The 13,760-nt window shown below is 38.6% G+C and overlaps 1 protein-coding gene across 1 annotated transcript; it reads left to right on the forward strand.

Moving 5' to 3' along the window:
• The first annotated feature begins 6,901 nt into the window (after positions 1 to 6,901).
• On the forward strand, positions 6,902 to 7,867 carry LOC108992537. Its single transcript, XM_018967136.1, has one exon. The coding sequence runs from the start codon at positions 6,902 to 6,904 to the stop codon at positions 7,865 to 7,867; it is 966 nt and encodes a 321-aa protein (XP_018822681.1).
• The last annotated feature ends 5,893 nt before the right edge of the window (positions 7,868 to 13,760 follow it).

Consider the following 13,760-nt stretch of genomic DNA (forward strand, 5'->3'; position numbering starts at 1 on the left):
ATGAGTGAAGGATTGAGTGATTAATAACACGTGGAAATGATTAATCCAAGTGATTAAACACAAACAAAACAGGGCCACATAGGCTTGAAATCTTGTTCGACCATCTGAGGGTTTTAGGGTTTCAATTCAAATCCAATGGTTTCGAGTTTTACTAGGGTTTAAACACTCTTTTGGTTGATTAAAAAGTGTTTTGGGTAGTTGGAACATTGTCTGCATAGGTGGCACGATCACATGGCTTGAATTGCCTCCATTCCATCACACTTAACTCACTAAGTGACAAGTATCCTAGTACTATTCCAATGAGTGGTTAGGCATGTACCAATTGTCCATCAAAGAAGCAATCTTAGTGATTCTAAGTTGATTTGGACATTCCACATAATGATTTGATAATCGTTTGAACCGAGTGCCGCTATCCCAGGTGTTACTATTCACTCAAAAAATTACAAAATTATTATTACACCATAAAATTCTAAATAATCATATGAGTCTAATGGTGCAATTTTTTTCACAAAATTTGACTCCTAAGTACCTTGATTAAATAAAAAAGCACTCTCAAGCCATATTCACTCGAAAAACGGAAAATGTAACATTGCACCATAATCCTAAATAATCATCTAAGACTAATGGCACAATTTGTTTCTCAAAATCTACTCCTAAGTGCCTCAAATAAATAAAATGACACCTCTATCACTATAGCATGTAGAAAACCGACTATGTTGACAAACTAAAGCCTAAACGGTCGCTCAATTCATAAAATCTTTCTGGGATTTCACAATGTTACTAACAATATTTTTATGTTTCTAAGTTTGTTAGTAAGGAGTTTCTAAAGTTTATAAATGTCTCCTTATAGTTTTTGTTTATTTGTATTTTATTCGTCATGCTACACTCACTTTAAGTAAGCCTTTAACTTACTGTTAGGATACTTGTGTTTGTATGGTGCTAAAAAATCACCATCCACGTTTATTATGCTTATTATAAACGCCATATTATGACATGCTATGATTTACTCCATGTAAATGGTTATGTATGATTAAGTTAGCCACTAACTTACTATCAGGATATTGTTTGTCTATTCGTAAAAGAATAGTTATTCATGTTCTTAAGTTTTTATATATGTCGTACTATGTCATGTCATGAAATATTTATCTGTTACATATTATGCCATATAACAAAAAGTTATCTATTACATGTTATGTCATGTCACAAAAGTTATCTGTTACACGTTACATCATGTTACAAAATGTTTATCTATTTCATGTTATACCATGTCATTCATCTCACGTACATGTCATGTTACATTTTGTCATGTTATCAACCAATCCATTTCACGTCACGTCATGTTTTGAGTACAGAATGTGTCTCGAAACATTATTTTTCACACAAGTCAAGTCTTTTACGTTTGTCATGACCCTAAGAACTAGGATGAGATAATATCCTAATGGAATGCCATTGTTTACGTTGGAGTGCTTAAACTGGTACGAAATTTCTTGGGTTGGAAAAGTATCGTTAATAGGTTTCAAATAGACCCTAACTAACTGGTCATAGGAGCGAAGCCAGGAACCAATGTCGTTGGTGCCACGCACATTTCAATTTCATGTTATACGGACTCGTGAGGGTACATATACTTGTCACGAGATGCATCCACTATATTTTTCATAGCAAGTGTAGATACCTGTGAACTGATATGTATGTTAATGCACTCACAACTAGTGTAGATATATGTGATGTGATGTGGTATTGGTAGGGGCACATCGCTCAATGGGACCTGTGTAGCATCCACAATTCACGTTTATTAATTATGTTATTATTGAACAAGATCCCAAGTTCAATTTTAGTTTCAGTCATGTTCAGTTTCAATCACGTTCAGTTCAAGTTCATGTTCAGTCTCAGTTCAGGTTATTTCATAATTAAGTTCAAGCCATGCTATGTTACATTCAGTTTCAAGTTCATGTCAATTCAATTCATTTTATGTCATTTGAAGTCAAGTCATGCTATTTTTCATGTCATGTCAAGTTACTCATGTTCTCGTTTTGCATTCATACTTTTACTGTTATGCATGCATTTTTAAACTGTCAGTTTAAGTTGTTTGTTAACTTACTGAGATTTGTAATTAAATCTCACTTGGTAGTTCCAACTACTTGTGATTACTCGGACTTAACCATGTCCTCGGCTATTACTTTCATTATGTTTACTTTAACCCACTCAGTTATCTATCCAGATTTTGGCACGCAAAGAGTATGGAAAGCATAAAAGGGCCTTGTTATCTTAGAGAAGGAGCGCCCAAGCCCACTAGGAGGCCCATCATGGGTTAGTGTGAATCGGCCACTAAGGGCCTAGGGCTTAGGAAAAACCTTAACTAGGGTTTTAGCATGGGGGGCGTCCACATGGAAGTGGGAAGGAGCTTTTAGTCTTCCATAGAAATTACCATCATTTGGAACCTAGGGAAGGAGCATTTTGGTTAGCACAAGTGATGCCACGTGACTAGCATGCAAGCCAACACCCTGGGTACATTGAACCTGGTCATGAAAATGGAAGATGGGAGAGAGAGAAAAGGGTTTCAGAACCCTAAGAGCCACACACCACACACATGCACTTGCGTGAGTTCCTAGAAGGTGCAATGATTTGGAGTGCCTAGGAAATGTGCAAAATCAGAGGCCAAGGGAGATGTAATTTGCCATGTGTCACACATGCATTCGGGATGTGGGATTCTAGAAGGATCTAATGATGAGAAGTGGAAGAGGCACCTTGGGAGAAGGCAAAAGGCAAAACCAAGTCCCTAGAGTCGCCCACCCACACACACACCCAACACCCACACGCCACCTGAGCCTAGAGAAGAGGAAAGGTTGCCTAGGGAACACACATGTACATGCCACTCAAGTCTAGGGAAGAGGAAGAGGTTTGTGGGGGAAATGAGGAGTTTCGGCCAAACCCCCCCCCCCCCCCCCCCCAACCCACTTGCCAAGTGGCATGCATGCACACGTTCATCCACACAAGGATGATTGAGGGTTTGTGTTTTGACCTTTTTACCATCGGATACATTGAACCTAGACACATGAGGAATGATACTTTTGGAAGCTAGGGTTTCGGATGGAGGGGTTCACGCCCCTTATCTATGAGGCCTTTGGTTTTCCCAACAAAACTCAATGATGAGGAAGATGAAGGGATTTGCGGCCATGGTGCCACATGGCACCCATGCATGAGTCTATTGCTTTTCCAAGGAAGGAAGGGATGTCTATAAAATGGGAGGGGCCGACAGGTGGAGGGTCTTTTTGGACAAATTTTGGATTCCCACTCTTGTATCACTTCTCCTCCCACACGGCTACACCATTCTCTCACATTTTCTCACCATATCTCTCCAAACAAACACCATACATGCACCTTCCACCTTCATCCAACCAATCTTACGAGTACCGAAGGAAGTGCTGACTCCATCTAAGAGGAAGGAACATGGACGGTAAGAGCCATATGCCCACCCTCATCCACACACACACATGACTATTTTGAGTGAAGAAGGTGATCCATGCTTTCTTTTGCACATGGAAATTAGGGATAGGGCTAGGGTTTCATCTCAAGGGAAGAACCGATCCACCCATAACACTATACATGTGAGCATGAGTTTTTGAAAGGGGAGAAGGCCACGACCTCCCTCTTGAGTTTGAACTAGGATTTTTTTCTCTATAGAGTTCGGCCACATGAGTGAAGTCCAAATGCATGAGGAACCTATCTAGCCGTGAAAAGGAGTTCATGAGCCATGAGGGAGTAAACCCTAGACACGACACACTCACACATGCATCTACTTGAATTAGGTTTTTTCGTGTGTCCTCATTTGATGATTATTTAATATATTTTCAGCTTGCTATTTGTTAACTCATCGGATGTTTTATAAGTAAACTCTCAACCTACTTTGGATAATATTTGTATATGAGGTGTGAATGTTGAATTTCTTTTTGCTATCGTATATATTCGTTGATTGATGATAATCTTTTCATTGTAATTGGATTCACATGATGATCTTACCATGCTTACCTGTTTATGATATTTTCTGATATGCTTGGAGGTAGTGGTTCAAGTTGTTGTTTATAACATGTTTTCATAAGTCTAAATGATTCGGCCATGTCTATATGTATGTGCTTGGGTTTAAACATTGTCCTCCCATTTTGGTACGTGTTGAGTGCTTTGCCTATGTGGTAAACTGAGCATTTGAATGTTCTAATGTTTTCAGGCCGTAACTTGAGATGTTCAATGTTTGACTACATGATTACATGACTCATGAAATTTACTTGTTCATATGATCCATGAAAAGAAAAGTGTTACAAGTCTCATGTCACATGCATTTGAGTTGCAAATTGTTTTCAAAGAAAAGAGTCTATACATGTTTTATCACGGCCTCAAATGCTAGAATGGGGGAATGTTCTGGTGAAACTCTTCTATTCACTCTGAAGTGTTTAAAAATGGAATGGTAATCCTTGAGTCGACAAAGAACTGTCGGCGGACCTCGAATGGTTCCTTGTGGAAAGGATGCCGAAGCGGGATAGCACCTAAGGTTAGTGGGTGTAACACATTGAAAATACGTTGAAGGCAAAATATGCGAACTACGTATCATATTGTATATGCGGTGAAGGTGAAATATGCGAATTGTCGCATAAGTTAAGGATTATAACGTAGTCACCATTGTCAAGTGGGCCGTTGGATGATGCGGTAACTAGCAGATAATAACCGACTGGAGATGGTTGATTAGACAACAACGACATGACGCGAAACTCATTGCTTTGATGCTCTATTTTATTGATAGTATTATGGTCTCCTTGATCGAGTTGCATGAGCTACTCGATGGATTAGCCTAGTACTTATCTTAGTATTTGCATGTACTTAAGGAGCTCTGCCTCCAGTACTATTATGGTTACAGATATTTTGGACTCACGCTGTAACTTGAATGTCTATTATCTTTAGTTTATTGAATATGATTTTATGTTTGGGATATAACAGATATGGTGCATTGTATTGCTTATAGAAAAAAAGCATCGCAAATACTATATATTGTTAGATGCATGCTAGGTACATTGCATCGTTAATTGTAATGAATGAGGGTAAATAATCTTGTATTACATATTCCGACGCTTTAGAGTCCGTTCGATCCCAAGTGAAAATCTAGGGGCTTCATAGTTAGCATTTGTATTAAAGAGTTATCATATTTTCATTGAGGTTGAAACCGGAACACACGAAATATTTTATGTTTTGAGGTTATGATGATTGTTGGATCTAGAAACCTAGTCCAATGGCTATGAAACTCATATATGATGTTCTTAAGACTTTTAATTGTGTTACGTGGTTGATTTTTAAGATAGTTTAAATGTTTGTTGGAAGTATGTCATGCATGGAAGGACTCGATTAAGGCACAAATTTGAAACTCACTAGTTTACTTGGTGTTTTTGTGCAATTTTTGTACATGTGATTCAAGATTCAATACTTAGATCAAGCTTAGTACTTCTATATAAATTATATGGTTTTATTTTTTTAAAGTCTAGTCATGGAAGTCTCGGTTTAGTGCTTTTGTTCTAAGTCAAAAACATCTGGTACTTGTTTTGAATTTAATGAGCATGTTGTTTGTTTGGTGATGAATTTTGTGATTTTGGTTGTTTGATCTAGCATGTTATCACTTAGGTTTGATTTATAAATATGCTAAGAGTGTGTTTATAGACTTTTGGAGTCCTTGGAGTTGTTTTGAAAAGTGTTAGGCTAAGAACATTAGGGGTTTGTTCTATTTGACCAAAACTTAGTGTTTTGGGCATTTTAATGGTTATGAGGAGTTTAGATTTTTAGGAAATGATTATTTTGATGGCCTAGCATGATCTTAGAACCTATGATATGATTTTTAGTGTTGCATGAATCGGTTTAAGTATATGGTATAAGGTTTGAAAAAATTGCAATACAAATCAAGATTTTCTTGCCTTAATGAGAATCAGCCAATGCATAGTTTGTGCAGTTGTGCTTTGATTTAAATTTTTTTGATTAGATTTTTTATTTTAAGACAAAATTTACATAAGAAATTTTGGTAGAATTTAGAGTTTCTATGCAAAATCCTTAATATAGGGACAAAATGGTCATTTCGCAAAAGTAGAGGAGTAAAATGACAAATTTTCCATATGTCAGTGAATCTTATGTTTTGTAGTAATTAGTGGGATATTCTAACCTTTAGAAATATCTTTTTTCAGTTCATGCAATTTTTCGCTACTTTTATGTCATGCCAAATCATTGTAAGATTGCCTCGAACTTACTTTCTGGCATATTTTTATACGTACGATAGTAAGCCATAATTATCATATTATTGTCACTCATGATTATTATAAATGTTATATGCCATGTTATCCCATGCCATCTATCACATGTTCATGTCATGTCATGTCCCATGCATGTGGTATGTTACAAAAATATAATTTGAGTTAGTGGAGTATTTTATGTTTATCACAGCCCCAAGTGCTAGGATGAGGCATTATCCTAATAGAGCCTCCCTATTAGGATAATGCTAAACGACGCTCCAAGAACGCTCCAAGATTGGCTTTCTTCTTGAAAGTTTTTTCTTGCTACGTTTGACGCAAGTTCTCTATGGCTGCTGCTGCTGATAACGGAGGTCGACGTCTCTTCGTGGATCTCGTCTCGGTGGTCCCTCAGCCTCTTCCAGAAATGTCTGTAGCGCACTGTGTGCCGAAATCCAAGGATGGCGAAATCTTTTTCCAGTTTTCTAAGGAGGAAATCCAACGATCTGCTGAGCCTTTTCAGTACTCGATTGTTTTGAAATTTCTGCGGAACAGACCGTCCTTGGATGCCATTAGGGCCTTCATTCACAAGCGATGGAATTCCAGTCGTTTCTAATACGAGGCATCCTAGGAATGTTTTTATCAGAATGGTTTCGGAAGAGGATTGCATGAAGGCTCTGTCTCGTGAAGTTAACGATATAGACGGGGTTCCATACTGTCCATTTCACTGGACTCCAGATTTTAAAGAAGAAGAAGAACCATCTATTGTACCGGTTTGGATTGTACTTCCAGGTTTGCCTCCTATCTATTATCATGAGTCTTTTCTTAAAATCCTTACAGCCCCTATAGGTAGATTTATTAGAAGTGATAATTCCACTCGTTGTGCTACTCGAACCGATGGTGCTCGTATTTGTGTGGAAATGGATGCTGCAAAGCAACCTTTACCTTATTTTTGGATTGGGATGCCTGGTCTGGGAGCTAGCCGAAAGCAAGAAATTATTTATGAAACTCTGCCGGCGTTCTGTTCTAAGTGTAAAATACAGGGGCATAATTCAAAGACTTGCCGTGCTGGGAAAAAGAATGCAGGAGGTAAGGTGTGGGTTCGGCAACAAGAACCGATTGTGGAAGAGCCGAAGGAAAAGATTCCTAACCCAGTTGTTGAGGATAAAGAAGTTGAAACAAACCAAGATACTGAGGAAAATCGGGTGTTAGGTGAACCCATTCTTTTGGTTGAGGAGTTGGAACCGGAAAAGGATCAAGAGAAAAATCATGAGATTGCGGAAGAAATGAACCCAGTAAGTTTTGAAGGAAGAATGGACTGCTCTACCCAGCTAATGGAAGCAAAGTTGGAAACGGACAGGAGGGAGGGGGAAGTTGTTCCTAGTTTAGAGGAAAGGGAGGTTGATAATGTTCACGAGGAAGAGGTACTCTTGGAAGACGGTTCGATGTCTGATCTGAAACCTGAGAAAAATGCGGAAGTATTTTTGCAGGAGAAGGAATATCATTCGGACGCAGAGGATGAAGTCGTGAAGAGAAAATATCAGAAGCGGCAGTTTGAGAAAATCAGGAGTTCCAGGCGGGTGATCACTAGAACACAAAAGTTTACTCAATGACAGGATCAATCTTAGTTTGGAATATAAGAGGATTAGGTACTTCCAAGAGACGTTTACAAAAATTGCTGATTAAACACAAGCCGAAGATGGCAGTGTTGCTGGAACCGTTTCAGAGTGTGGATAAAATCCAGGTGTTCATGCGAATGTTGCGGTTTGATAAGGTAATAACGAATGAGAATGATGGTGGGAAAATCTGGGTGTTTTGGAAAAGTGAAGTGGACGTGCAGGTTGTCCGCATGAGTTCGCAGTATGTGTCTTTACGTATTAGCGAAGGAGATATTCATTTCTTGGGCAATTTTATTTATGCTAAGTGTAATAGGTATGAGAGACAGATGCTTTGGGAGGAGCTGAGTTCGGATAGAATGGGTGTTGAGCCTTGCTTGTTTGCTGGGGATTTCAATATAGTTCGGTTGGACATGGAAAGGTGTGGTGGTCGTCCACAGACTAGAATTGCAATGGATGAGTTTAATAGATGGATTCATCAGGGCGGGCTGATGGAAATGAATTCACAAGGGGGAAAGTTTACATGGTGCAACGGTCAACAGGGATTATCTAGAGCTTGGGCAAAATTGGATCGAGTGTTAGTTGATGCAAATTTCCTGACTTTATTCCCGAGTGCTCATTGTTTGTATCTTCCAAGGACAACGTCAGATCACCGTCCTATGTTTATAGAGTTTTTAATTGATCCTTTTACTTATGGCCCCCCTCCATTTCGGTCTCAGCAAATGTGGGTTGAGCACCCGGATTTTATGAATTTGTTCAAAATGTGTGGTCAGAATCTGTAACAGGTTTGGGGCTTTTTAAATTAGCTAGCAAACTTAAAAAGCTTAAGGTGGCGTTACGTGAATGGAACAAGAGGGTGTTTGGGAGAACTAATAATCAGATTGCTATTCTTAAAGAGAAGGTTGAGAGTCTTGAACATTTGTTGCAGAGAGATTGGGATAATGATATTGAAAGGGAGCTAGTGAGGTGTTCTAATGAGTTGTCTTCTTGGAGGCGAAGGGAGGATATAAGACTGGCTCAGATGGCTAAAATCAAGTGGAGGATGGATGGTGATAGGAACTCAAAATTCTTTCATGTTTGGTTCTCTAATAAAAGGCGTAGGAAAATTCATAAGCTGAGAACTTCTAATGGGATGGAGTTTAATTCTCCGGAAGAAATTCATCTTGGTGCCGTTGATTACTTTTCTGAGTTTCTTCATAGATCTAATCCGGCTAGGGAGATGCCAGATTTAACAAGCTTGATATCGTCGGTTATTGATGAAGAGGATTGTGTCCGGCTTTGTGGGATCCCTTCGTTGGTTGAAGTGAAAGAGGCCCTATCATCTATTCCTATTAATAGTTCTCCGGGCCCAGATGGTTTTGGCGCGGGTTTTTTTATGAGTTGCTGGGAGGTGGTTAAATTGGAGGTCTTGGAAGCTATTTCAGAATTTTTTCTATCCAAAAGTCTTCCGAGATTTTATTCGGCTTCTTTCATTGTGCTTATCCCGAAGGTAGATGTGCCTTCGGGGTTTGATAAATTTAGGCCAATAAGCCTTTGTTCTGTCTTCTATAAAATTTGTTCGAAAATTATTGCAAATCGTATGATAGGTCTTCTTCCCAAAATGATTTCTCTAGAGCAAGGAGCGTTTATACCTGGGCGGAGTATTTTTGAGAATATTAGTCTTACTCAGAAAATGGTTCATTCACTGAAGAGGACGACACACGGTGGTAATATTATGATTAAAGTTGACATGGCTAAAGCATATGATCGGGTGGAGTGGAACTTTTTGATTGAGGTATTGAGGTGTTTTGGTTTTCCTTCTTCTTTTTGTGAACTTATTCGTGCTTGTATTTCGAATGTGTGGTATTCTGTGATGCTAAATGGAACGACGAAAGGTTTCTTTCAAGGGAGGCAGGGTTTGCGCCAAGGGGATCCCCTTTCGCCTTATCTCTTTATTATCCTTCAAGATGTGCTTTCTAGACTTCTGAAACAAAGCTTTATTGAAAAAAAGATTGGAAAATTTTCCCAAGCACGAGGTACTCATATTTCTCACCTTATGTATGCTGATGATATTGTAATTTTTCTGAATGGAGGAAAGAAATCGGTGAAGGAACTGTTGTTGGTGTTTGAAAAGTATGAAAATTGGTCAGGTCAGCAACTTAGTAAAGAAAAGACGGCCATATTTTATTCTCCAAAAATTTCGTTAGTAAGAAAGAGAGCTCTTAAAAGGCTGACAGGGTTCTCCGAAGGCTTGTTTCCTTTTAAATATCTTGGGGTTCTGATTGTATTGGGGCGTCTTAAGCATGAGCACCTAGAGGAGATGATTAATAAAGTCTGGAACAAAATCAGTGGTTGGAAAATGAAATTATTATCAACGGGTGGCCATTTGATTCTTCTTCGCCATGTGCTGTCTAGTATGGCTTTACATATATTTGCAGTATTGCAGGTTCCCCACTCTATTATTAAGGAGCTAAACCGAATGATGAGCACATTTTTTTGGGGAGAGTTTAATGGTAAAAGTAAAAAAAAGTTGGTGGCATGGGAGAGTATTTGTAAGCCAATAGAGGAGGGTGGTCTTGGTTTGCAGAATTTGGGGGATATACAAAAAGCTTTGCACATGAGGTTTGCATGGAATTTATTGAAAGGCGAATCCCTGTGGGCTAGTTTCTTTGAGGGAAAATATGTGGGATCTTCAATTTGGTGTCTCATTGATATGAGAAAAGGAACGAGGTTTTGGAAAATGATTGTCAAAAATATTCCGAGTGTACTTAATAATACAAAGTGGAGAGTTAGAGATGGTAATATTTTATTTTGGTATGACAAATGGAGAGATGGGGGTCCTCTAATTGATGAGTTCCAGATAGTGGGTAATCCGATGTTGAAAGTTAAAGAGTGCAAGTTGTCTAATAGTTGGGATGTGGATTTGTTGAGTACGTTGGTTGGACAAGATAATGTGGAGGAAATTGTTGAGGCTTTGGCTGGGTGTAAGGGAGGATCTGATGTTTTGATCTGGATGAAGAACGAGAGTGGGAACTTCTCTACCAAATCCGCGTGGGATTGCATTCGAGTACAAGGATCTAGTATGGAGTGGCATCCTTGGGTGTGGCATAAGTTGCTTCCACTTAAAATTTCGGTTTTAATGTGGAAAGTGTGGAACATGGCCTTAAGCGTAGATGATTGTCTTCGGCACATTGGGATCTAGATAGTTTCTCGTTGTGATTGTTGTGATGAAGGTAATTATGAGGACCAAAATCATGTGTTACTTACAGATGAGTTTGCATCGGCAATATGGCATTTTTATGGATCTATTTTTGGTATTCCTATTGGTTTTACTTGGAGGGAGACGGTGCAAATTTGGTTTCGACGGGCGTCCTCTAATTCTCAACTGGGAATAATAGTGGGGCTTTTACCCTCTATTATTATTTGGCATCTTTGGTGTAGAAGATGTACTGCACATATGGAGGGCAGGTTTCAGTCTATTATTTCGGTTCAGCTTTCTATTTGTAGATGGATGGGATTATTAGTTCGAGATATGAAAAAGGTTAGAAAATGTTCTAGGCATGATTCACAGGTGTTACAGTTATTGAATATTCCAGCGTTGGTCCCTGATAGGAAGTCCTTAAAGTTAGTGGCTTGGCAAAAGCCAGCTCAAGGGTGGTTTAAATTGAATACAGATGGGAGTAGTCTTGGTAATCCAGGTTCTTCAGGGGTGGGTGGTATCATTAGGAACGATCGATTCATATGGTTTATGCTTTTAATTCTTATATTGGAATCGGATCCAGCAATAGAGCGTAGTTGTTAGTTGTTTTTCAGGGACTCAAAGCCTGTAAGGAATTGGGGATTAATTTTGTGGAAATTGAATTAGATTCTCAAGTGGTGATTTCGTGGTGGAATAGGAGAAGGTGTGGGGTGTGGTACTTGGAAGATTTTTGGGAAGATACGTTGGCCCTTATGGATTCTATGGTGTGCGTAGTTCGTCATGTTTATAGAGAGGGAAATAAAGCTGCGGATTGGTTGGCCCGGAGTGGTGCGTCGGGTCTTAATTCTGAGTGGAGATTTATTAGGGATGTGCCTAGGGTGCTTCGTGGTTTAATCAGTTTGGATATATTGGTTTGCCTTCATTGCGTTGCTGTTAGCGCCATGTTCATGAGGCATTCATGTCCTCAGGTTGGTTTGGTAAGATTTTATGATTTTTATTTTTTGTGTTAACATTGTTTGTTTGGTGGTTTTTTTACAGGAATGGTTTTTGCTTGGTTTTCCTTCTTAGTACGTCCTTGATTTGATGTTTTCTGTAAGTTTGACACCTGGGAGCGGAATTTTTGTAATACTAGGTGTCGGTCTGTAATCACGGTATTCCTCCGCCATAAGTGAGGGCAATTTATAAAATTTGGGAAGGGGTCACTCATGGACAGGTGATCTCGGCTCTTTTTTTTTTTTTTTAAAAAAAATAGAACCTCCCTATGCTGGAGTCTATAAACTGGTGTGGAATTTCCTACGTTGACAAAGTTTCGTCAATAGGCTTTGAATGAGACCTAAGTAATAGGTTCCTGGAGCGAAGTCAGGCACCCAACACCAGTAGTGCCAACCTCATGTTTATCAGTTTATCAATTCAGTTATTATGACGTACTCACAACTGGTGCAGATGCTTGTGACGTGATGTGGAACCGGTAGGAGCCCAATGCTTAATTAACCAAGTTCATGTTCAATTCATGTTAGCTTTAGTTCATGTCAATTTCAGTCCATGTCAACTCTCAAGTTAGGTTAGCACATATCATGCTATTTACCAAGTCATGTCATGCACATTCATATCATTTTGCTGTCATGCATGCATTGTATATTGTTAGTTAAGTTGGTAGTTAACTTGTTGAAATTTGTAATTAAATCTCATCGGTTAGTCTCTGTGACGCCCCCAAATTCCACTTGAGATTTGTTGGGAACCAAGGTGGGCTTAGTCTTAAAGATCCTTTGCAAGTTCTAGATGGGCCAATTACAAGATCAAGAGCTAAGAAAATCAAGGAAGCATAGCAAGAATTGGTGCAATCCACTTTGGATGAAACTAGCAAGAGCCCAACTCACAAGATGGGCTTTAAAGAAGAAGAACTAGTTTTGATCTACTTGATACATGCTGTGGAAGACATAATTTAGAGTTATTGTTTGGGCCTACTGTTATTGAAGGTTTTCAATTTATTAAAATCATTTAAACGATTTATTTTATTAGTTTAGAATAAGTGGGATTGAGGATGCTTGGCCCACATATGTCTTATTCTTATGAATTAGGATTTTCGGAAATGCCTTATATTTTGGCCAATGGCTTATTTGGAAAGTTACTTTTTAGGAACTAGGGTTTAATGCGGTACTGTAGCCACAACACTATTCATCCAGGGGTAGTTTTGGAACAAAAAGGCTTTATTTTAGCTAGGGTTTAAATTAGGTTTAAATTAGGTTTAAATACTCTTTGTAGCCTCATTTTAATCAGTTTATGAAATTTGATGAATTTATACATTGTGAGTTGAGTTTTACTCCTCTTGTTCTTGATTGAAGTTTTGAACTTATCAAAGGTAAATCACAACCTTTGTGGTGTTCCTCCTTGTAATCTGAGTTCTTGAGACGGGTTCTTCAACGGGTCTAGATTTTAATATAATCTAGGTTCTTGAAACGAGTTCTCATCGGGTCTAGATTTTCCATCCATTGACTTGATTTTGGCTTTCTTGGATGAGTTTTCAAACTGATTGTGGGTTCAAGAGATTCCATTCCAGCAGGTTTATATCATTTGGTATCAGAGTCAGGTTTCCAATTAGGTATGATTCTATCTTTTAATTCTTGCATCTTTAATTTTGATTTTAGGGCTTCATTGTTCTAGGGTTGCAAAAAAAAAAAAAGAAAGAAACAAAAAGTAAGCTGCCAAAATTCT

The sequence above is a fragment of the Juglans regia genome, chromosome 4 (assembly GCF_001411555.2).
Source record: "Juglans regia cultivar Chandler chromosome 4, Walnut 2.0, whole genome shotgun sequence".
NCBI classification, from domain to species: domain Eukaryota; kingdom Viridiplantae; phylum Streptophyta; class Magnoliopsida; order Fagales; family Juglandaceae; genus Juglans; species Juglans regia.

What these genes read in the sequence shown, in the direction of transcription:
- LOC108992537 (XM_018967136.1), top strand. Translation starts at nt 6,902, where the DNA reads ATGGTTTCGGAAGAGGATTGCATGAAGGCTCTGTCTCGTGAAGTTAAC.